Here is a 26082-nt window from a genome sequence, read left to right as displayed (position 1 = left end):
AACAAAAGAGGGATTAATTTCATTACAGAAGACCTTTTTTTGGCCACCAGAAAAGCACTGAGAGAACAATTACAGGTAGTGATACTGAAGATATTTCAAAACTACCTACTTCAAAAACTTGCTTTAGGAGAGCCTAGCAGGGCAAAAATACTCCAGTTAACATAGATTCATGATATTTTTGTGCACAATTTGTCTGAATTCTTCTGTTGGAATAAGAGATACACTTTCTTTTTCATTGGTTTTCTACTTTTAATATTCTGTATTTGCTGTATTTATTTGACAATTCACATTCTGTTAATCACACACAATCACATTGATAATTTTTTTCTTAGTAAAAGGTTAAGATTTTAAATGCATTTTTACATAAAAGGTTGCTTGTATTTAACATGTTGAGAAATAATTGTAACTTCATTCAGCCTGGTCCTCAACACTGCTGCTAGAACTATAGAATATACTGAGCAGCTACCAAGGAACAAGTCCCTGTCTGACTTAATCCAAAGGAAATTACATTGCTTTAAAGCAGAACCAGCCAAATGTGTCAGTGCCCAAATTATTATTATAGAAATACCTATTTGTCACTTTTCATTTAAAACCACCTGAAAGCCCCCATCTGTAATACTTCATTATATGTGTATTACTATATTTGGGTGTCAACAGTAAGTCAAATTTATAATAATAAATACATAATTAAATGTGCTATTATAGCTGTCCAATGAGAGATAAAATTATTTTGACATTAAAATAGCGTAACTGTTATGTGGTGGTCAGTCAAAGCCATTGGGATACTACTACTGTGTACTGTATTGCATGTTTCCAGTTAAACAAAGAAACATCAACACCAGGACTAATCTGCTGATCAAAGTGCCAAAAATGGGAGATAGGTACTTATTCAAGTGCTGTCCTCTAACCAAGTTTATCTATTATGACTTCTGGCAGCAAGCGATGTTGTAATCAACATCAAATATCTACTGACATATCTTCTTTAAAGTAAAGGGACAGCTTTTACTCCCACTGGAAGCTGCAGAATTACTACAGAATTACAATAAGCACAGTATGAAAACTAATGAGGTACAAAACCAAAGTGTCTACACATGACAAGAGTTGCCTACTGACAGGAAATAGGATACGGAAAAGCTCTAGAGCTGTCAAGACAAACCTGAGCTACACAAGTGTAACTATGGAAAAACAGCAGTGCCTACAGAGAGGAGATGGTAGGACAAGTAAGGAAAGCTGGCACATTACATTCTGCTCCACCCAAATACAACAGGAAAGGACCGATAATCTATCACGGACTGGCAAGCTGCTTTTTGGTTTGGTTTTTATTTTTGTTTTGTTTTAAATTGAGTTACTTTTGCAAGAAGAAAAACAAAGTGGTTGGCATATTTTCCTTATTAAAAAAAGCATAACTACAAAAAATAATTCCACACAATCCCAAAACATTTGGAAAACTTAAGAATTTGTATGCACTTGAATTATAATGACCTTCTTATAATTAAAAATCCAAACCAGCAATTCTCTTCCAAAAATTCTCTAAGGTAATTAAATGCTACTTAAATCTAGAAGACATATAAACAAATATACTGTACCTGAAGGATAGTTCTGTTGACTATTTGGAGGTATATTTTCTTTAGACATGGAGATTAACATTTTGCTAGTCTGAGAAAGCTTCTCTGATTCCTTATTCTGAAAATGAAACAAAATGCTTTGCTGCATCACAAGGTAAAAGAAATATCACATAAAAGAACAACATTATTAACATAATTATTATATTAGCACTGGACAATAGAGAGACTGTAGGTGATGCTTGATTAACACATTGAACAGGTTACACATTTCACTAATACTACCAAAAAAGTAGTTCTCCTTTATAACACAGGAATTATTAGTTCAATATATTCAATATATTTAATGTCATAAACAAGAATACCCATTGTCAACATATTTCATGTTATAAACCACGTCATAATCCACAATTGTTTCATAGTTTACACATATCATCTCTGGTTTTTTATGGGAGCTGATTTGAGGTACTGCATCCTGCATGAAACTGTGGAAGAATTACAGGGTATTACAGGGCAAGTTTAAACACACCTGTTCCCTGTAACTACCCTTTACACCACACAGCTTAGGACTTTATCAAACTATAGGCTGGAAACATTCTCCTCCTCTTTAGACTTGCCTCAAGCAGAGGAGTCAAAACTAAATGAAGCTTGACTCCTCACAGCTCCCTAAGAATTAACTTTCTGGAGTGAATTAATAAAACTTTCCAGAGATAACCATTGTAACTAGGTAAAAATACTTATATATTACGCAAAGAAGGGGAAATATGAATTCCCATAACTTTCTGATGAAATTAAAAAGGGAGTGAAAACTCAATATTATAATTGCTGTTAAAAGCTCAAGCTGTTTGGGACTTTGTAAGTCAAACAACAGACAAATCAAACCTCCTTTTTTTACTGAGGATTTTATCTAGTTACCATATTACTTAGCTAATTTGAATTATTTAGATATAGCTTCTTGCCAGGTACTGGCACTATTAAACAACTTAATGACGACCCACAAATTCTAAAATCTTTATAGCTTCTGAATTAGGTAATAAAATTTCTAATAGGAAAACTGTGATAAGAACAGATTTTGTTTCATTGACTGGATTACGTAATTAGTCTTTTGTATTTCTTAGTTTCTATAACAGCAATTTTGAGGATATTTACACCTTCCATCCCCATCCTAACACTCTGGAGTGGGAAGAGAACAGATCCCTGCTGAGCAGCTTCCCGAGGGAGGGGGGAAGGAACAATAATAACCATTTACAAGAGTTTCCCACTTGTAAAACACAAATGTTACTGTGTATGCCTGGTGGCAAAAACGTCTTTAAAAATCTACATAAATATAGCTACAAAGTATTTAAGTTAGAAATTCCTTTGAATAGATAAATCTTTAATATATATTTTAACAAAAAATGTTATTTTAAGAGCACAGTAAAAGCAAGCTTAAATCAAGACCCTAGCAACATAAGTGTTTAAATTCAGGAAACGTATTTAATACTCTTACCTTTATTTCCATGTAAGGTGGATCATTTTCAAGTTCTGCCTTATCTCGTGCCAACTTGGCCTTCTGATCTTCAATAAATTTATCTAAATCATCCGCCATAATTTCTAAGGTTATAGAAAAGACATAGAACATTTCCTCTACATCAGAACCTCAAAAACTTAAAGCTCAATTGCAGTTGCTTAAGACAGTAGTTCAGTAATATTCAAGTTTCTCCCTCAGAACTACAAGCCTTAAGATGTTTGCTGAATCAATGAAACACCTGACTCAGGAAACCCACCCATGGAGGACATTAGTTGATGTTTCACCATAGAGAAAATGCAAAGATTCCAGATTATAAAACTGAAGATATTTCTCTAATCTTTTTTTCTAACTTGGTTAAAGTGTTTTAGAGTTGGGGGCTTTTTAGCTGGAACTATACCAATGGCCCTTCACTACACAATAACACAAGCTATTGTTAGTGAATTATAACATAAAAATTAGACAACATAAAAAAATAAATGGAAAAAAGGAATAGTAAAGTACAAAAAGTGCAAAATATACATATAGTCTGAAAAGACCAAATCATACAATCAGTTCTGTGCTTCACTTACTACCATAAGAAATCTTAAAAAACCACCAAGTGTATTCAAAGAAAAGAAAAACAAAAAACCAAACACCACAATAGAACACCAACCCCATAAAACACAAAAATACATGCATAGTGTTTCTGGAGTATATTTCAGTGTATCATTATCTCCTGTACCAATAAAATAGCAGAGGCAGTAAGAACAGCTACAATTCTGCAATTATTGTCGATATCAGGCAGCCCTGAGTTACAATCAGACACACCACCCATCTGTAAGAAAACAGCAGATCACGTCTCTTCCATTAGTTGTGCATCTTGCATATTTAACTGAAAGCCCTTCAGAGCAGAAATTTTATCATCTTATTTATGCCACTTACTGTATATTGCTTCTCCTAGATAACCTCATAGTAAAAATCAAAGTGAATCAAATTCATTACAGTGGAACTGTACAGAAGTTAAGGCACACACTCAGACTTCAAATATTCTTTGTTCAGATAGTCTTACCAAAAATAAACTACTGCAAAGCTGCATAGTAAGTAACCATGGAAAGAAGAAAGAGGAAAACAAAAAGAATAGCTGCATACAAGCCTACTCATCCTAAACTCCGCTCAGCATTTTTACTGATTTCACTGGAGAAGTTTTGCAAAACCAAGCATACAGATAAAAAAAGCCTCCATATGTTATGTTCCACGTTTAAAGAAAGCATGAAACGGAGAAGAAAATTATGATCCTCAAATCCCTCAAACGCTACCCACGCAACTTAAGCAATGGGATTGCTTGTGCAGGTTCCTAAGCAATCCCATCATATCCAGTATCTAAACTCAGGTTGTACAGCAGTTTTGTTGAGGCTAATTCATTGTCTTTCAAAAGCCCACAAATTGTATGAAGTAAACAACAGGCCAATGATAAAAGTATATTACAAAACACTTTCAGGAAAAGGATCAAGAATTTTAAAAAAAAAAAAAAAGTCCTCAAAGACCAGCAGAATAAGATACTACAGGGGTAAACAAAAAATAATGTGTCCAGAGAGATTGTGATAAATGCTTACTAGAAGTAAGATGAAGAGAAAAAGAGTCAAAATTCCACCAGATGAATTCAAGTAATTACATGCTAATTTAAGGAATACATCTGTTTGATGTATTCCTTAAAATGTATTCCTTTAAACTTTTTCTCTTACATTAATGCCATAGTTGGATTCCTAATATAAAATTATAATATTGTTAGAAAGGAGGCAGAACTAGGACAACCTATTTACAACTCCTAGTGGTAATACAGGACAATCAACTCCAAAAATAAATTCCCCCGTCTGATTTGCCCTAAATCTTTAATCTCATTAGTTTTGCACACTGATAAAGGATAAAAGAAATCTAAAAGAGGCTAAGTTTCCAGGCACTGATAAATTTTATTTAGCCTATTAGGTTACATAAGAATAACGAAAAAAAAAACGTTCTGAATGGACAAAACAACTTGTCATACTAAAGAATTTAAAAGTTGGTCTCATCATCTATCCAGTGCTGCAGAGCCACCAAGAGCAAAATGACCACACATAGGAGGAGGCACTGTGAGAAGCCTTCCCAAAAGCTTGTAACATCTGCATTTCTTACCTCTATTTACAATAACATTTATAAACTCTAGAATTGTTTCCAAATCATTGGAATGGTACCAGACCTATTCTGGGAGATGACACAAGGGAAGGAATATTCACAGTATTGTTTCCATCTAGCACTAGGAACACAATGAATATTCTAGCATTTTGCACTCCTATCATATTTCTCAAAAAAGCCACATAATAATTTAAAAAACAAAGACAAAACGGTTACAGTTGAACTACACAGGCAATTCAGTTGGTGTAAAGAAAGCTCATAACTCCAGGCCTTGGAGAACACTAAAACGACTAATGCTAGAGCACTGTTGATGCAGCATAGCTTTAATACAGATAAATAACCAGGAAATGTGGCCAAATGCCTCTGAGAAAAAAGCTAGACATTTTATGTCTTACACCCTTCTGCGTGAGTTGATCTGCTTAAAATATGCAAGGGTACAAACTTTATAAGATAAGCAAAAAAGTTATATTACACTCAAAAAGAATGAAAAAAAAAAGTTAAATATCCTAGGCAAAGGACTGACAATTTGAATGTGAGGCACACACAAATATCTTACAGAATATTAATCAATTTTATCATCTACTGTATCAAGTAAAGAGATCATGACTAACCGCAATAAAGAAACAATACATTTATACCTAAAAAGAGTTGCTACTGCAGTCCCCAGTTATGCAGTGAACTATCTCGGAGGTGACAGCGCTAAACTCACAGCAAACCATTAACTTCAAACTGGCTTCACATGACTGCATAAACATACCCAGGTAAAGCCTGCCATTATAAAACCATTTCAATTCAAAATAAAACAATCTATTTTCAGTTTAGCAATGTGTCTGAATGCATTTTGTGCACTTTAGACCCTTGCAATTGTTATATTTACTAAGTGGCAGATTCAAAACTAAGCTTGGAGACATGGGTCCATGGGCACATGCACAGAGCAAAAGGGCAAGTCAGGACATGCTGTAAACATTTGAAAACCCAAGGATAAACCATATGCCCCAAAAATTACAAGGTGCAACAACATATTTTTCATGTTTGTTTGTTTTTAACACAATATTATGTAAATACTATTTTAAAAAATGTTTCGTAGCATAGATCTATCAACTCTCCCTTTAGCTCTTGTATCTTTAAATCTTGGAAGTATTTGCATTCCCAAAACACCGTATTATTCAAAGTGAAATTGCATTAAACATACTGCTACCATATATCAAACTACTGTCTGAAAGTATCCCATAAAATATATTTCACAGATTCTCACTTTCAAGAAGATTTTAGTTTTTCACCATCTTTTTTTCTTTTGAACATGGAGTTTTCGCAAAAGCAACTCTGAGTAATTAGTCAGCCAGGCAGACTACAACTTAACCAAATACACCAGGCAATAGAAAGGATATAGATATTCAACACAATAAGTTTGAACATTATCTTTTTATTAGATCTATGCTCAAATTGACTTAATAATGCACGTGTCTGTATTCAAGATATTCAAAACATCTATTTGCATGTGTTGTACCGTGTGTACTATATTTGCATATTGTATATCACCCAAAGGAACACTTACTGCATTCTTTTTTATTCTTTCCCTCCTATTTGTTCAAGAAAACAGGGCACAAAATTTAAAGTCAGCATGTGTTAAGTAGACAGATTTCCTCTATTCTGTGCTACAATAACACTAAAATGGCACCAGAGAAACCAGCAAAATAGCAATTCACATTCATATAAACTGCAGCAGGGGTGGCAAGGATGGAGGTGCTTTAAAAAAAGCAATTATATGGATATTAGGAAACATTTCTTCACAAAAGGGGTTGTCAGGCATTGGAACAGGCTGCTTAGGGAGATGGTTGAGTCGCCATCCCTGGAGGTGTTTAAAAGATGTGTACATGAGGCTCTTGGGGACATGGTTTAGTGCCCGAGTTCAGTTATGGTTGGACTCCATGATTTTAAAAGTCTCTTCTAACCAAAACGATTCTATGTTTCATAATTGTACTTACAGACTATATGGTCCCATAATTGCATCACTAAGAAATACTTTTCAAAGTTTCACTCAAACTTCCTAAGGTCTTGTAACAGCTGCTTCTCTGTCCCTTTGAATGGCATTTAGAATAAGCTCATGCTGCCAGAGACACACTTCCTGTACCTTTCACCTTCCTTCCTTTTCAATTCTTATCTGAAAAAGCACAAAAAAATCCAGGGTCTGGACGTTCACAATCAATAAACTCCGACTAAAACGACAAGACTGCGAGGACAACTAACCATCAGAACAACCAACAAGTTTGGGGAATCACTTCCCCTCGCCATGGGGGTGTATTTACTCTTCCAGAACACAGACTCTGACCCAAAACCGCGTTAATTTCGGAAAACTTTCAGGGCCAAGGAGATCAGGTCCATTTCTCCAAGCGTGACAGCCCGGAGAAGCGCCTCTCCCTGCGCCCCGCCCGGCGGCGCCCGCCCGGGCCTCCCACCCTCGCTGGTCGGCAGCATTTCTCCGGCGGCCCGGGAAGCACCGACCCCTCGGGCCAGCTGCGAGGGGCCGGCCGGGGAGGCGGCACTCGGGACTCGGCCCCTTTAAGGAACACGGCGCCGTTGTCAGGCAACGGCCGCACAACAAACGGCTCCCACCACCGTTAGGCCTGGCGGAGCCCCGCTGCCCCCCACCCTCCCGGCGACACCCAGACCCGGCACCGTGGCCCGAGCCCCGGCCCCCCAGCCCGCTCCCCCGCCGCCCCCTGCCCCGGTTCCGCCCGCCGCGGGGGAGAGCGGGAGCGCGCCCCGGGCTGGGAAGAGGACGGGCGTTCGGCCCCCGCGCGGCGGACCGGGCTGCGCGGGGCGGGGTCCCGGGCGCCGTCCCGACCGCACCGCTCACCGGCGCCTGCGGCCGCCGCTCGCTCCGCGTCCCGCGCGCGTTACCGCCTCTCCGGAAACCGGCGGGCGGCGCCGAGCAGCGCCCCCTGCTGCTCCGGAGGGGGGCGGGACGCGCTCCGGCCCGCAGCCGCCTGTGACTCGCCACCTCCCCGGGCGGGGGCAGCGCCGGGCTCGCACTAGCGCGGCTTCGAGCAGCGGCAGGGAGCGGGAAGGCGGGCGGCGGCAGCGGCCTCCCCTCAGGGGGAGCCTTCGCGGGGCGCTGGCTGTGAAACACCGCTTGGCCGGCCGACCGGCGCGAAGGGAGAAGGCACCGCGGCCCCCGAACGCCTCTGCCGGGCCGCCGCATGCTGTGACCGCAGCGCGCCGAGCGGCCCCGCTGGGACCCGCAGGCTCCAGCGGCCGCTGCACCGAGCCGGCCGGGACACGCAGCCCAGCGCTCCCGCTGGGGGGCGCAGCGCCGCCCGCCCCGCGCCTGCGCGGACCGTACCACCTCCCCGGACCCTACCACCTCCCCCCGCGCCCCCCGCCGCTGTTGGTTCCGCCGGCGAGTCGGTGAGGCGGGCCAGGGCCCGGCCCGGTGCGGGGGGCGATGGCGGCGGCGGGGAGCGGCCCCTCCGGGAGCGGGATGGCGCAGAAGACGTGGGAGTTGGCCAACAACATGCAGGAGGCGCAGAGCATCGACGAGATCTACAAGTACGACCGCAAGCAGCAGCAGGAGATCCTGGCGGCCAAGCCGTGGACCAAAGAGTGAGTGAGAACCGGGGCGGGCGGGCGGCGAGGGCCCGGGGCGAGGGCCGGGTGGCGGGGCCGGCCCTGACGGCCTGCGCGGCCTCTTTCTTGCAGCCATCATTACTTCAAGTACTGCAAGATCTCGGCGCTGGCGCTGCTGAAGATGGTGATGCACGCCAGGTCCGGGGGCAACCTGGAGGTGATGGGGCTGATGTTGGGCAAGGTGGACGGGGAAACCATGATCATCATGGACAGCTTCGCCCTGCCCGTGGAGGGCACCGAGACTCGCGTCAACGCTCAGGCGGCCGCCTACGAGTACATGGCTGCCTACATTGAAAACGCGAAGCAGGTAAGGGGAGGTGGCAGGGGGTGTTTCTCTCCCCCCGTGGGGAGGCTGCGGATCTGGTAGTGGCACAGGAACATGCTGTGGGGTTGACAGGCTTTCCTGCTGCCCCTCCTCCCTCTGTGGGAAACTGGCTGTCCAGTTTCTTCTCAAACGTGGCTAAGAGGACTTGTGTCAGCAGCAAGGAACACAGGCTCCTTTAAACATTCTCACATATATATTTTGATGTTTTACAGGAGGTCGTCAAGTACTGTGTTCTTTATAAACATTTTCATTGCTTGGGAAGTGTTTTTGTGGCTGCAGCTGGTGGCTTGTGGATGGAACAAGGGCTGAGTGTGTTTCTGAAATTACTGATAGAATACACATTTCTAAAATCAGTATGCAAAACTAAATATAAAATATGTATGCGTCAAAGATACTATTTGTAGATCAGGAATGTGACATTTATTCTTCTTGCATTTTGAAGTCTTACTGCATAGCCATACTGCTGTTTTTCATAAAGATAAAACATTTGTGAAGAAAATGCCCATGAAGGAATAAGTTTCAGTGCCACTTAATTATTCATATTTGTAATCTGGAAATTCAGATGAACTGACTCAAATGTCTGTTTCCGCTCTTTGTCACCTTATATTCAGAGATCCGTGTCATATTAAGCCCGACTATGCAGTAAAATTCTCATATGCAGAAGAATAACAGAAATATGAATCTGCTCTGTGGCTGATGTAGAAACTAGCGTGGCACATCAGAGCACCTGCTGACGTGCTGCTTTCAATACAGGGCAATCCTACACTATGTATAAGCATTGAATTAACTCTAACTCTCCAAGCTCAAGTAGTTTTGAGGCCCAGTTTACTCTTTGATTTTTCTTTAATCCTTTAAGTATTTTACACCCACCCAAATTAGAGGCCACTTACTTATTCACTGGAGATAAAAAAGAGCAGTATTTGGGTTATTTTGGAGAGGGGTACTTGTATTCACAGCCTTATATACAGATGGAGACATTTAAATAGATGTGAATTAGGCTGGATCATAACATCAGAAAAGAAGAAACGTAATCTAGAAGTAGGTACATTCTGAGACTTTTTTAAATAATACATGTCTGTTTATGATAAAATTTAGAATTTATTTAATCTAGTTCTTTTTATCTGGGTAGGAGTACTCATATGATAGGAGATGTTTTTTCTAGTTGTTTATATTGTACAGTTTTGTCTATAGTTGGTTTCACAATTTTGAAATTGAACTTGTGTGCAAATGTAATAGCTCAGCTTTACTGGTGCTCTGGCAGAATTTGCATGCTGGTAGTTCCACGTTTGATTTTGGCAAGCAGTTGTTCCTGGATTAACTTTTTGTAATATTAGATTGCAAGTTGATATATTCCCCTGCATAAGTGCTTTACAGATGCCAACATTCCACTTTTTTGCTTCTTCATGGGCAGGATCTGGTGCTAATACAGTCAAAAAGTGTTATTTGACTTTGAAAAATAACACATGTTCTTTAGTGTTTGGTTGGTCTCTCTGTCTCTATTATGGGAGTTATAAAGAAAATATAAATATTGTTCACCAGTTGAAAAATAAGTGTTCCATTCAGTAGGCAATTTGTGTGTTCTGTCTCATCTTGTCATTTTTGTGATTTAACCTTCCTGGCATATTCCGTATTCATCAAAACCAAGCAGGTGATGAATCCAAACACACAACTCTTAGTTAAGAACTGTCATATAGAGTTCTACCAAAATTACTGAACTCAGTATGGAGCAGCCAGTAAGCGATTCCTGAGAGAGGATAACAAAAATAGGTGCGATGGGTGTGCATCCTCCTGCGTTTTTGCTTAAGTTTGTTTGGTTTTCTTCCAGTATTTATGGATATAGCGCAGGGGTATTATTGGGAAACTCTTATTTTGAGTTTTCCTGATTGTAGAAATCTAAAAAAAAAACCTCATCTTTTGGCTTTCACAGCATGCACTGGTAATAAGTTCTTTCACTTCTAGTGTTCAAAAACTTGTCTCTCTGAAGTTATTTTTTAGACTTGCTGATAATCTCTTGATATGTCTCTGAGATGTGTTACTGTACTAAATAATGAACATTCATTTTCTACTGACATACATTAAGTGAGATTATATATGCTTATGTCATATTCACAATAAGAAATTTGTCTTCCGTGCTGAAGAGTCCCAGCCTAGATACTGTCTCACCATGTGGAATCTCCTCTGCACTTCACCTGTCATTGAAGAAGTAGTTCCTGGCTTCTAGAAATTCTTAGTTCTGTGGTAGTAGCTGCAACAGAGAATGCTAGTACTACAGATTGCATGATTTCTAGAAAATAGTTTAGCAAAATGTTTAGTATTTTGTTTAGTATTAACAAGTTACCATTGCAGGCTGTGTGTATTTTTTTATCCTCTTACCATGTTGTAGTAGTGCTGGAAGGCCCAATAGAGGGCAGCTGATACTTTGAGAACACAGACTAACACTTGGGTTGTTTTCCTTCACTGCTGGTAGGTTGGTCGTCTAGAAAATGCAATTGGCTGGTATCACAGTCACCCTGGCTATGGTTGCTGGCTCTCTGGGATCGATGTCAGTACCCAGATGCTTAATCAGCAATTTCAAGAACCTTTTGTAGCAGTGGTTGTAAGTACTGGCTGGTCATTGATAAACTGCATAGCAAATGATGTTGGGAGGACAGGGGGAATTTTTTTCATTTCTGTCTGTTAACATTCTACTAGTGTGTATTCTGCTTGACGGAAGTGTTAGATACAATTTTAAATTGGTATTGCTCCTTTTGCTTTGCTGGCCACGTACTGGTCGAACCAGTAGTATTGCTTACTGAGGCCATTTTCACTACATTGTTCCAGGTGTGAATAGCTCTGTACAAATCCATTCATTACTCTTAAAGTTCTACTTGGTACTTTTGCAAAAAATTGTTTTGAGCAATCCCTATTCAACCTTCTGCAACAGAACAAAAATTTGTTTATTTTGTTCTCCTCATTGCTGCTTCTGTCGAAATAGAGCAAAGCGTGTTCACAGACTTCTGTTACTTTGCATCTAAATGCCTTTTAAATTAAATCAACGGCACAGTACAAGGTAAAATACACTAGAAAATCTGTCTTTGAAGAAAAAATCTGAGGAAATTCTCTGGGCCCTTCAGGGTCTACTTGGCTTCAGATCACATCTGAAATCAGAAGTAAACCTTATTTTAGATACTACTTGTATAACCATTGCTACTGAAGGAAATAAAGAAAAAAAGACTGAAATTACCCCAAAAGAAGGAATATATCTATGATGGTAGAACTGCATTAGGAAAGGATAAATCACCCTTAAGAAGTATTTCCACCATGTGAGTTCTATCTTATGACACAATTTCACAGAATCAGAACACTTTCCTTGGGGCTACTTTTATTTTTAATTACTTTTAAAATTGAGCAGGGCATTAGTAAGTATGTTAGCAAGGAGATTCCTTCATCGGTTTCCTGTATTTTCCACCAAAATACATCAGATCACATAATACTATTTCTTACTTCTAGTGGCCATAAGATTAAAATGCTGATTTTTTTATTAATGTTTATTGTAGCTCTGAAGTGCAATTTCTTTAAAGTATTTGGGAAATGAGGAAAATTAGTTTGAAAAAATGGTCCACAGAATGCTATTGTTACTCCCATATTTTTAGAGAGTCTTATACCTACAGATGCCAACCGAAAAAGTACTGTTTATGACAAAACTAATACAATTTGCACTAATAATGTTTCTGAAATAAAATTATTGTAAGGGTAATTAATGCCTGTAATAATTTGTAAAATGCATAGAACAAGCATTACCTGTATTTCTACAGATTGATCCAACAAGAACAATATCTGCAGGAAAAGTAAATCTTGGAGCATTTAGGACATATCCTAAGGTAAATAGTTAAAATTATCTAGTGTGTGATCACTGAACTGTCTTTACATTAATAGATTGGTTCTAAAGATTACTGCAGTTTGATCATCTGACAGTTCGATCTGTTGTGCTGTATTGTTTGTCACTGTTCATTCTAAAAGAAGGACGTGCTGATACGCTGGTTATTGTGTGTCTTTGGATATTGATTATGTTTACAAAGGTTGACTGCTAGTTTGTTTTTCATAGATTTTTAGCAGTGTTAAATCAAACAGACTGTCTAGATAGTGGAGCTGTCCTAAAATTATATAGCTCAATGTAGCTAGTTTTTAATGGATATAGCTGTAGACAGCATTCATCAAAATAGATTTATGTTAATTCTTCTCTATAATTTTTTAGTACTAAAATCAAATGTTAATAGTGTGTTTTATATGTTGTAGTCTGCTTTTCATTCTTTCTTTGATCTAAGAAATTATCTAATCATATCTTAGCATCTTGTTTGAAAAATCTCAACTATGACCACTAGTTTGCTTCCAACATGCTTTTTGATAGACCCGCGAATGTAATGACTGCTAATAACCCCACATGTAAATCTGAGATCCAAGAAAATTCAAAATTTCAGGCTACCAAGGGAAATTTCATTTTCCCTAGGAATTTTTGTCAAGTGCTTTCAAAGAGTTTAAGCATTTTAGAAAGTCCCAAAATTACTGTGTCATCTTTGCCCTTTGAATTTTTAGGGCTATAAACCTCCAGATGAAGGTCCCTCTGAATACCAGACTATTCCACTTAATAAAATAGAAGACTTTGGTGTACATTGTAAACAGTAAGTAACATAAAAACTACTAACTCTAGCACAAATTCTCAGTTTTTGTGTTTAGTGCCAAAAAGTGCATTTCTCAGTGTTTCAAATCTTGAAGTTCTTTGTTGCTTCAGCGCTGTTGGTTTTGTGAAAAGGTGTTACTGTCATTTATCTGGAGATATTTTCTGTTATGAAGATGAAGCTGGTTAAAAGCTTTCGCAGATTCCTAAATGCCTTTAAGTAGCGGTGCTTTCTTAGGGCAGGGGGGAAAGGGTCAGATGTAGATTTAGCAGTAGGGCTAATTGAATTAGAGGTGATATATGCAAAACTGCAGTCATCTATAAGTAACAATTACAGTATTGAAGATCCCAACCATGGAACGGGGCATCATTGCATTGCACACAAACTTGTCAAGAGAATAATTTAAAAAAACTTGCAATCTCATTAAATAGAACACAGCAGTATGTGTGGGGTTTAGGTATGCCTATATTAAAGCTATATATTAAATACTTACTGAAAATCTTTTTAGAGTTGGAACTGGGCGTAACTTTATTGTTCAGTGCTTTGAATTTTTGAAGGTATTTGCCATTGATAAGGATTTTTTGAGATGCATGTACTTCAGGTGTCACAGCCATACGACATTTAGATGGAAGCTTATTTTGTTTGCATGTTTGTTTTCAAAGGTATTATGCTTTAGAAGTCTCATACTTTAAATCATCTTTGGATCGTAAATTGCTTGAACTTCTGTGGAACAAGTACTGGGTCAACACTCTCAGTTCTTCTAGTTTGCTTACTGTAAGTACCATAATGTGCTATCATGTGCATATATTAATTCATTAGTGCTGAAAGCCAGACCCTGTATTGTAAAATGCTTGTTGGGACACTGATAGATACAGATCCCACATTAAGAATCACTTTGTCAGATTAAACGGTAGAGGAAGGTTTTCCTAATCATTACCGAAATGTTTCTTACATCTGCTCTTTAAAAGTAGAAGATAGGGAAAACTTATACTTAATTTTACGGAGTTCTCTATATGCTTAGATTTTGTCTTAAACACCTTTTAGCCTTATATATCTTTACAGTACTGTAATGAGTAGTATGCCATAACAGTATTAAGTAAATGCTTAAAAAACCTAATGGAACTGTTAAAATGACGTTGCAACAGAAATACTGCAGGTAGACCTTCAGTGTAACAGCTCGGCATCAAAACCCACTTTGTGCAAAAGCCAAATTTATACCTTTTCTCTTAGTCAGTATCAACTGAGTTTTAACTCTTTCATAACTTAGGGCATGGCTGGAAAGTAACAATGAGCGCCCATTTCAGCCTTTAGGTATTGAGCATTTATCAGATGGTCAGCCTCTCTCAGTGACCACTGATGTGCCACTCATGTTCTGTATCACTTCAATTGCAGATATAGGTTAAAATATGCAGTACTACAGTCTTAAAGGCTTTGTCAGATTGTTTATTTTGTGTATAAATGCTTGAGTATATAGCTTAGTATTCCATATGTTTATTGCCTTCTTTCTCCTAAGAATGCTGACTACACCACTGGCCAAGTCTTTGATTTGTCTGAAAAATTAGAACAGTCAGAAGCTCAGCTTGGGAGGGGCAGTTTCATGCTGGGTTTAGAGACTCATGATAAGAAATCAGAAGACAAACTTGCAAAAGCAACAAGAGACAGGTAAGATAACACATACTTGTGTTCTTCCCTCTAAAAGGTGTTACTTTGTTTTAAACTTTTATCATACGTTTAATTGTAACCTAACAATTAAATCATAACCTACCAAGATTACAGATAAGAACAATTAGATTATAGATAGGAATGAGAGACTCCGCTAGTTATTTTTTAGAGTTTAAGAAAATCTTGCCTTTATTAAACCTACAGTGGCTTTTCAATCTTTGTTTCTGGGATAAATTCAACTCTAGTACATAATTTATTAAACAAAAAATCTCTGTTAAATTCCATGGCAAATAAAAAAAGATGTTTCACAGTAAGCAGTGGGGGGGATACCTGCAAATATAATATGGTCTTTTTAAATAGAATCAGATTTACTGTTGTGCTAGAGTCTTCTGTGCATTTGTTTCCTTGTTATGGAAAGTTAACAGCTAGAGAAACATGATCGACTTAGGAGGGGTTGACTTTATAGAAGTTAATACCCATTTAGACTATTTTAGTTGCAGAATACATTTGCCGTGGAGTTAAGTCTGTTCCTAACTCAAAAAGAACGAGGTTAAGTGATATCTCCCACGTCCTGCAGTGAAGTAGTTACAATAGCAATGCTTTAAAGACGTGAGAAGGGTGGAGTTGCTGACAAGTTTGATTTTGATTCCTGTTTGGTGTTGTGTAATACGGACTGCATTTTATGTTCACATTACTCTCACGTGCTTACAGTTATTCTAAGAAATAATTCCATCTTTGGTGATCCTACTATATTATTTCTTGCAGTGTTCCTTGAGATGTTTCTTTTCTGTTTTTATTTAGTCATCGTTAGTAGTTAGTTTATAAATTGTTAGACTGGAGGGGATTATTGCTGTCATCAGTTCTGCTTTCCCATGTAACAGATGCTACTGTGGTTCCCAAAATAGATTGTAACAGTGCTACAGATGCATGTTCTTCTTCAACTAATCATCTTTCCTAAGGACAGAGAAAGGAAAGTAGAAGATTTGTGCAGACACCAGGACAATTGATTCAGTGACACCTAAATTACTTTCAAGAAATAAGGTTGCAAAGTTTGCTAAGGGATTATTTGGTGTACCTGTTTTAGGAAAAACAATGCTGTAAGACATTAGCATAAAGGTGCTTACACTTGACTATATATCTTCTGTTACTCTAAGAGCCATCTTCTAAGAGTACATATGCAATAGCCAAGCTCTGCTCCAAGCCAGCTTCCTTTGCCCAGGATTCCTTTCTCTACGTAGTAGTAATTTGTCCCTATGCTCCATGCCTTCAGGGCTGATTGAGATCTTGTATTTGTATGCTCTCTTTGAGACGTTTCTTATTTGTTAGTTTGACACTACACCCCCATAAGCCAGGCACACTGGATGAAACTTGGATCAGTAGGAATACTCTCAGCTGTTTGGGGGTTTTGCATATGTTATGTATTTTGGCTAGTAACTGTCTAGATCCAGAAACTCTTCCTTTAATGTTCTCTGTAAAGTTTCTTGGAGGAGCTGTGGTTACTGTGTACCACTGGCCTGGGGTTGGGCAAAGGAGATGAGGTAGAGAACAGTGAGAGTCTTCAGGTATTGATAACAGCTGGAAGGTAGCTCCATTCCCTCTGGATTTTTTTTTTTTTTTTTTTTTTTTGGGTTCAGATAACTACAGAGCTCACTTGCTATTGTTAATGCAAGATGTCCTGAATTGCCAGACAAATAAGTTTTCTGCAATTAGACTTCGTGTGTATAGTGCTCCTCAGCTTTTAAGTAACAAAAAGCTATTGGCAACAATGGCTAAATTGCTGTGGGTGACTTTTCCTTTCTGGACCGTTTTTAAGATTCATGGGGTTATGGGCACCCTGAACTTCCAAAACAGCTGAATATCTTCAAATAAAATGACAGTTCAGTTCACTGTTGGGCCAACATTGAATTTATGCTTGTTTTTCAGCTGCAAGACCACCATAGAAGCTATACATGGATTGATGTCTCAGGTTATTAAGGATAAACTTTTTAATCAAATTAATATAGCTTGAAGTGCATCACAGCTGATATGCATCTCCAAAACAGAAAAAGTCATGGTTTCTTTCGCTTGGACTTGCTCAATTTGGGAAATGAAGCTGGAGTGGAAAATTATTCATTTCATTTGTAGTACTTTAATATTTCCCACCTGTCTGACCAGTTTTAAAGAACAAAATGTCCTGAAATGTAGTGCAGCTTTTTGTTCTTTATCATAAAACACAACCAGTTTGGCGAATTGTTCCAAAAGACAAATAAATGTGACTTACTTGATTTTGGTCTTAGGTATTTATCTCTATTATCCAACTGCAATAAAACAAATTTGAAAGTGAGTGTTTTGGGCCTTTATTTTTTTGGCAAACATTCATCTCCTCATACTCTTTTTCTTATTGTTCTGTAGAAAAATTCTGTCCACTCAGATAGGTAACCTATAAGAAGTTTGTTACTCAGATTTTCATTTCTGTGTTTAATTTTAAGAATTGAAATCCCCTTTGCTTGTCTTTTAACAAGTTATTAATCTAATGGAGCCTTTCCTGATTTAGTTTTACTGGTCTAGCCAGAAATGGCTGCTTCTCACAGTGATGAAATATTCATGCATGATACAACAGTATTTTTCTGGTAGCTTCATACTCACGATGGACGTTTCATATTTCTGAGTAGTCAAGTAACAACCAGTTCCACAGTGAAACTAATAATATGGTTATATGCCATTATTTTTCTCCTGTTCACCTTCTGTTGCTTGTCATAGTCACTGCTTGCCCACAGAGGAACAAAATGAAAAATTATTATCTCTGAAAATACACAGTAGGCTAATTTAGGGCCACAGATACTAAACTGCGTTAATCATGATTGCTGGTTTACAACATGGTGCTGTTGCAGGGCAGATCTAAGTTTGTTTTGGAGGCTTTCATGCTGCATTTCAATAATGCAAGATGTTTGGATTTCTCTTAAGTTTTTATCCTTAATCCTGAGTTTCCTGGGGTTTTGGGCATGTTTACTTTTGGGATAATTTATAATGTGCTTTATACAATATGCCTTTACACTTTATACCTCAAGTAACTGATATTCCTTTTCAGCTTTAACTCTGCCTTGATGTGGGTTTTGTTTTTGTTTTGGTCTGGAAATTTTAATAGCCATTACTCATTTGGGGCTTTTCATCCAAATGGATTTCAATGTATTTGAAGCCAAGATGCAAGTTATACAATGGAAACTTATCATTCAGCCGGGAAATGCAGATACTCTGAAGCAGAAATTCATCAAGAGTTTTAAAGCAGCAGCATCCAGCAGTATAGGAAAATATATTTGATTTGAACTAGAAAAGTTGTGATAATTATCAGATGTGCGGTTCGATAGAGAACAATTTTATGCAGATGTTGGACTTGTGCATGCACAATTCATTTATCTTGCATATACCTGTGGTGTATCTGACTGATATATAGATATACATATATAAAAATGAAAATAAGCACTTCAGAAACTTGTGAAGTTGTATGCCTGGATTATTTTAAAAGTAACTAATGGCAATAGAAACACCTCAAGTTTATATGTATATGGTATATGGATCTGAGGTAGAAATACCTACAGATCTCAGATTTTATATGTAGCCAAGACACTTAAAGTAGTGAAATTTTGTTTTGAAGTCCAGTGTAAACACTTAGATTACCTACTCAGTAGATATATTCTTAACTAATCTCTGAAATGTAACATCTTTACTCTTGTTGCATTTGCTTTAGCAATGTCTGTGGATAGTGTTTAACAAAACTCTAAAAAGCTAAACCAGGGCTATTAGGGCCATCTTTTTTTTTTTCCTAAATAATTGTGCATCCAGCAGTCCCCAGTTGTACCACTAAGCACTCAAATTTTCAAAAACTCAGCACTTACTCAGGGAAATGGAAGTTACTAGATGTTAAGACTTTCCCTAAGTCTCTTACATTAGATGTTTACCAGAAACTAAGCCTTTCTGAAGGATTACCCCTAATTGGGAGTTTCAAGCAATAATTTCGATACACTGAAGAAAGCCAAATTTTAGAAAACGGTTAGAAAACTCTGCCACCGTCAGCCACCAGTATCTGGATTTTGTTACCAACTCTGTAATATTAACTCTTATAAGCAATCTTTGTATGAGCAACCTCACTGAAGTCAAGAAATATTTTTGCTTTAGAAAAAGCTAATAAAAAGACTAACCTTAACCTTTTGCTTTTGAGCAGAGTCTGAGGTTCTTCAGTCATCCCATACCTGACATTCACACCAGGCCAGAAGAAAAATATTCCTTGAGCTTTTCATAAATTATCTTTGATTCTCATACTGGAATAACAGGCAGCTGTGAGCTGGCTACCACAGCTCTGTTCACCGTCTATCTTTGATATTCCCTGGAAAACTCCCCTCACCCCATAATGTCTCTGTTCAGACCCTATTTTACAAGGGACTCTCTTGTTTTCCTTGCCTTTGGAGGTAGTTTGTGCACAGGAGCTCAGACTAAATAGAATGAGTTCTTTTTAACTTGCTATTTAGTAAATTAAGCATAGTTTTCTTGAATTTCTATCACTTGTGCCTTTATAAAGCTTCGACTGCGTCTGGGTGTGGATATTTTGTTTTGACCGTAACTTGTCTAGTGTTTCATGAAACTTCAGCGCGGCAGGCTGTTCCTGCAGATAAAGTAGCTTTACAAGGTATAAGGTTGCCTTGAACTTGGGTAGTGGATCACTCCTGCAAAGCGTAGAGCATGGCTCCCAGGTATGCAGTGTTTCTGTAGTACTTCTCCATTTGTTATGAACTGTGAGTTGATTATTTAATGTTGATTATTAAAAATGTCAGAATCCAAGTTGTAAAGCTAATTGCTGACATGTTACTATTTTGTTCATAAGGTTAAAAATATACTAAATATAATTAAACATAATTTTACTTAATTTTCTCCACTTCGCTAAATTTTTGAGGGTTTTTTAATCTTAGGTCCATGTTTTAAAATAAGCTTAGTATGTTACTTTCTCTTTGATAAACGTGCTAGTTATTTTATCTATTTTTTATTGCTGCACCCCAAAAAGTCCAAATCAGGATTGGACTCTCATTATGCTACTAACATATAATAAACATCATATGTTTATTTACAATATTTAAAGTATTTCAAAGTATTTCTTGACATCCCAATATAAAAGGTTTTGTATATCATAAACTAGGTTAAGATAAAATGATAAAAACAAACACTTTGAAAAGTATAAAACCAGACAAAATTTAAATACTACAGAGTTGAGCTAGCATCATTTTAAGCGTGCAAGTCCCTAAGATGTGAAAATTTTTAAAATATGGGGTGATAATACATAAGATTAATTGCATGCATGTAACTTTTTATTCTTGTGTCAAGTCTTGAAGAACTGACATCAGAGAGTCTCCAGTTAGCTGAAGGATTTTTCTGGTAAAAACAATTACGCTAAGCCTTTAAGGAATTAATGGAAGTATCTTGTTCCTCAGGGTATATTTTGTATGAGCTGTAGTTTTACTTTTCAGAACCTAACAATAATATCCACAAGGAAATATGTAATTTAGGAAAGTTAATTTTGACCCTCAGATGAAACTTCTAACATACGAAATATTTGTCATGACATTTGGTTTGTTTTTAATTATGAAAAACTGCTTCATACAGGGCTTTTTGAAAACTACAGTATTCTGGGAAGTAGCATGGTCCAGTGGATAGGTCACAGGACTGCATCTCAGGAGACTTGAGTTCTCTTCCTGGCTTTTCACAAACCAGGAGTGCAGAAACTTTAGCAAGACGTTTTTGCCAGGGCTAGTGTCTGTTTTCCTCTATGAAATACTAAGATTGATCATTAGCCTTTTAAAAATACAGATGAAAAAGGATATGTATTAGCATTTTTATGCCCTAAAGGTCATCGCTACATCTCCAGTTTGTCAGACATTACCACCTCAAATAACTATTTTTAATAATGCTGTTAGTGAAGAGTGCTTACTCTTTTTGTGTAGTCTGCCTGTTTACATCATCCCAGATAGGAAATGCCCAAGCCCTTTGAGGAGATTATAAATAAATTGTTTTAGGAACTCTTCATTTTCAGCTGAAACATGCATTCAACTCCTGTGGAATTTGTCCATCATTTCCTGTGTGAATTTCTGTTTGGCTTAGACCCAATTACCTTGGGGCTTGTGTATAACTGCAGTGGCACTACTTTATTCTAAAAGGAAATTAATTTATGTGCCTGCATCTAATGGCATGCAATCTTTAGTAATTACAACCGTCTGAACTTTCTTCTTCAGCTGAAGACACATTGCATTTGCTTACGATGTCATTTGAGGTTGGAATTAAGCTTATTTCTTCAGTCTGAGTTCCACAAAGCTGGAAATAGACCTGCAGAAACCCAGAGTTACTAATACGGCAGATATTCTTCCAACTTAAACAAAATGTATGTATTCTATATGGTGGTACAAACTCCAAACTAGCTCTTCGTTATACTGAGTTTTTGTTGTACATCTTCCTTTTCTGCTTTAAATATTCTTATGACAACTAGGTAAAATTCTGAAAGTGGCAAAAATGGTTTAACACAAACATGAGCCAGGGACAAATAACATGTAAATAACATCTTACATCTATTTAAGAACAAAGAATGGCTGTGTGAATACTCAGATTTGCTCTCCATACAGTATTTGACAAAATAATGCTGAGATACCAGTACATTCTCTGACTTTCTGAATAATAGCAGCATATGATAGTTTTTATTTTCTCTTCTTGGTTCATCTGTCAAAGTTCATTACAATATTTGGAAAGCTGTTCTTTTCTCTATGATGAAAATTGTAAAAGTGTGGTTTGAATTATTTCTTATCACTCATATTTAGAGACAATCTTGCATTTCCCAAATCAACACTGTAGTCTCTGCTGGAGGTAAGATATAGTGATCATTAAAAAAAACCATTATAAACAGTATAAAGATAAAATGATTGTTCTAACAAACAGATAGTTTTCTAATCACTTTTACTTCCAGGCTTTAACAGATTTTAATGCTGAGAGATGCAGAAAGACTGTTTAACCTTTTTGGCATCTGTCAAAAATATTAATGATGATAACAGTTTTGTACTAATAACAGGCCTTAAAGTTTTGTAATAATAATTATCCAGATTGGGCTTCAGGCGTTGTCTGGTACTGGACATATTTTAACTTGATTTTAGCTGCATTTGCAGCATGTCATCTATCTCATTTTCATCACATTAGTGGTTTTCTGTCTTAGCTCCAGTTTTGCTAAGGCTTGCACAGCTCTATTGGTATCAATGGTCAGTATGAGCAAGTGTTAGTGCAGTGAGAGAAGCAGCGATGAGGTATAACCAGTGGAACAGCAATAGCACGAGACATGAACTGTGCGTGGTCAGCAAGGAGAAGGCGGCACTGTAGGGACAGAACTCCAGCACTTCTCCAGCACAGGGAAAAAAAAGTAGCTTAGCTTTGAATGTGGCTTCTGTTACTCCTGCGTGCATGAGGTCCTGCTCAAATCAAATCAAAGAATCCAGAGTTGTTGTGATGTAACAGAACAAGTCCAAGAACTTGAAGCACTGCATGCAAAGTTAGGGCTTTACATAATTATTCCAGGTACCTCTGCCACCTAAACCACTTCCAGGATAAAAATATAAACATGTAGAGTTCTGGTGATATACACCTATTTCAGAATAAGTTTGACATGTGGACAAAACTGAGGAAACTACATATTTACCAGAATTATTATTCACGAGCAGCAAAAATACCGATGCCCTGTCTTCTGCACTACCTTATTCCCTGTTGACTGTCACCAAAAGGTTAGTGGGTCACAGGTGGCGCTGCCCTCCCCACATCTGTAACAGCCCCTCCATGCTGCCCCAGCTCTCCTGTCTGCCTGCAAGGCCGTGGTTGAGTGAAGGCTGTCACATTTCTGATGGAGGCAGGTTACTGTTCAGCTCACACTTCAGCCCCTCCCTCAAATGCGGATGCTAGGCTGGGCATCTTTTTTTCGAACCAGTTGTTGAATTTTGTTAAAAATAGTAGAATTTACTGCCATCCTATGCCTGTCCCCTTTGTCAGTTTTGGTCCAAGTTGGCCTGATGGGTTTAAAAGTTACTGGGAAGTATATACAGACATCAAGGGTGGATAAGCACTATGTCCTTAAGAAACGGGGCTGCCAACATCAGACTTAATGGATTATAGCTTGATTTTTCAGACAAAGACGTTTCAATACAACTCTCTGCAAGTTTATTGAAATTAAAGCACTATTTGCTCTTCCCTAGGTTTTTGAAAACCTTATATTTGTTATCTTTGAAAACATGAAAAAAAAAATCAGTGGAAAAAGTTGTTTCAGACATTTTATGCATTAAAACAACTATATAGAAGCAACTGTGCTGAGTCTCTTTCATGTTGCTGTCTAGCCACAAAAGAGGAAGGCAAGAGACACTCAGGAAAAAGTTTGACTGAATCAAAAGTTTGAAACCTGACCCTGAAAAAGTTTGTCAGAAATTGTTAGGCTTGAATTTAACGCTTTAAAAATAGAAGTGTGTGTATCTTCTAAGGATATTTGTCTTATTCATTATGACACGCTCCATATATAGAATCCATACACGCAGAAATAGCTCTATGCAAAACGTGTGGTAGTGTTTAGGCAAGGGAGGCTCTTAAGGTGTTTTATGTCCTTAGAAGTAAATTTCAGTTCAATGTTCCAATCTGGAACTGTGAGAAATATAGCCATCAATGATTTTACACAGGTATTTCCAAAAGCTTTTTTGAAGACAAGGACTTCTTGTACTCAGCCAAATTACTGCCATACTGGAGAGTACACAGATGATTGTTTAATACTCTGTGCCACCAGATGAGAATCCTATTTCAAATCTTAATGAATAAATACTCTCTCTGAAACTTCCCATAGCTTTTTCTGCCTTTAAATCAAATTACTAACAGACAGCCCCAGACACCTGCAAAATCTACAGACATGAGGGAGAACAAACTAAGTCCAAAATTAACTTTCAGAATATTAACACAGTTTTTTTACAGAAACATTTCCCAGAACAAGCAGCTCCAGGGCATGCTCAGTTTGGATTCCACCACAGAAATAAGGACATCTTATGATCTTTCATATCCTCAAAGAGAAAGATATAGGAAGTTTGAGGTAGGAGGGATGGGACTCTTTATACCTTGTCTGTGTTTCTAACAAAGGTCAAAGTGGAACATGCTTACTTGTAACAACATTTTGTGTCATTTTTCCAATAAGAAAAATAAAGTCCTTATCTTGGTTTCATTGGAAGCAATATATTTTGTCAGTAAGAACATAACATGTATAAAGTTTTATTGACTTGTTATTCATATGTTTAATTGTTAGAGTCACAGAATGGTCAAGGTGGGAAGGGACCTCTGGAGGTCATCTGGTCCAACATATCCACTCACGCAGGGTCTCCTAGAGCCAGTTGCCCAGGACCATGTACAGTTGGCTTTTGAATATATTCAAGGACAGAGACTCCGCAACCTCTCTGGGCAACCTGTGCCAGGTCACCCTCACAGTGAAAAAGTGTTTCCTGATGTTCAGAGGGAACCTCCTGTGTTTCAGTTTGTGTCCATTGTCTCTGCTCCTGTCACTGGGCACCACTGAAAAAAGCCTGGCTCTGTCCTCATCATTCCCTCCCTTCAGGTATTTAGATGTATTGATGAGATCCCTCTGAGCCTTCTCTGCTCCAGGCTGAACAGTCCCAGTTCTCTCAGCCTCTCCTCAAAAGAACGAAGCTCCAGTTCCTTCATCATCTTAATGGCCTTTAGCTGAACTCGCTCTGCTATGTCCATGTCTCTCTTGTACTGGAGATCCCAGAACTGGACACAGTACTTTATGTGTGGCCTCACCAGTGCTGAATAAAGGGGCAGGATCACCTCCTTCCACAACTGGCAGTACCCTTCTAATGCAGCCCGGGGTACCACTCACCTTCTTTGCAGCAGGGACACACTGATGGCTCCTGTCCAACCCGGTGTCCACCAGGACCCCCAGGACCTTCTCTGCAAAGCTGCTTTCCAGCTGCTCAGTCTCCAGCCTGTGCTGCTGCCTGGAGTTGTTCCACCTCAGGGGCAGGACTTTGCACTTCCCCTTGTTGAACTTCGCAGGGATCCCCTCAGCCCATTTATCCAGCCTGTCAAGGTCCCTCTGGATGGCAGCACAACACTCTGGTGTATCAGCCACTCCTCCCAGTTTTGTGTCATCAGTAATAAATTCATTTTAAAAGGCACCAAAATGGTTGATATATTAAAAACAAACAAACAAAAAAACCCACACACACATGGCTAACCCCAAATTGGAATAATGTCTCAACACAGGAAAAAATCATTAAACATTTGCTAACCTTTGTTGTAGAAGATTACTGTTAAACACAGTATCCACTCAATTTATTGAACTATTGACCCTTCTCATTTAAGCATGGGGGACATAAACCATATAATTTTGGTTGCCAGTAATTCATGCTCACAAAAATCCCTGTCATGCAGGAAGAAGGGGTAACACCAAACGGAAAACCTTCAAGTAAATAAAATTTATGAACACATAGCATTATTAAGATATTAATAAGGCAATGAGCTCTTCTTAGGGGAGATGTTGTTCAAAGCCGATTT

General features: G+C 38.3%; 2 protein-coding genes across 7 annotated transcripts in view; one reads left to right on the top strand and one right to left on the bottom strand.

Moving 5' to 3' along the window:
- CSPP1 (centrosome and spindle pole associated protein 1) overlaps nucleotides 1-8163 on the bottom strand; it is a 67376-nt gene extending 59213 nt beyond the window's left edge. For all 6 annotated transcript variants that reach the window (XR_010605804.1, XR_010605805.1, XM_065629370.1 and 3 more), the window contains exons 1-3: nucleotides 8078-8163; nucleotides 3052-3155; nucleotides 1587-1683 (exon numbers count right to left, since the gene is read on the bottom strand). Coding sequence is in view for 4 of the 6 variants with exons in the window: in XM_065629370.1 (XP_065485442.1) it covers nucleotides 1587-1683; nucleotides 3052-3150 (196 nt within the window). In the remaining 2 variants the exon portion in view is untranslated. The remainder of the gene's footprint in view (nucleotides 1-1586; nucleotides 1684-3051; nucleotides 3156-8077) is intronic.
- A 73-nt stretch (nucleotides 8164-8236) lies between these two features.
- Nucleotides 8237-17812, top strand: COPS5 (COP9 signalosome subunit 5). The gene is made up of 8 exons (XM_065629908.1): nucleotides 8237-8823; nucleotides 8920-9154; nucleotides 11640-11768; nucleotides 12967-13032; nucleotides 13745-13830; nucleotides 14490-14601; nucleotides 15341-15489; nucleotides 17413-17812. Exons 1-8 carry the CDS (start codon nucleotides 8666-8668, stop codon nucleotides 17495-17497), a joined length of 1020 nt encoding a protein of 339 aa, XP_065485980.1. The 5' UTR covers nucleotides 8237-8665; the 3' UTR covers nucleotides 17498-17812.
- The last annotated feature ends 8270 nt before the right edge of the window (nucleotides 17813-26082 follow it).

Source organism: Caloenas nicobarica, chromosome 2, assembly GCF_036013445.1.
Source record: "Caloenas nicobarica isolate bCalNic1 chromosome 2, bCalNic1.hap1, whole genome shotgun sequence".
NCBI lineage: Eukaryota > Metazoa > Chordata > Aves > Columbiformes > Columbidae > Caloenas > Caloenas nicobarica.
This window is presented reverse-complemented; position numbering and strand designations above follow the sequence as displayed.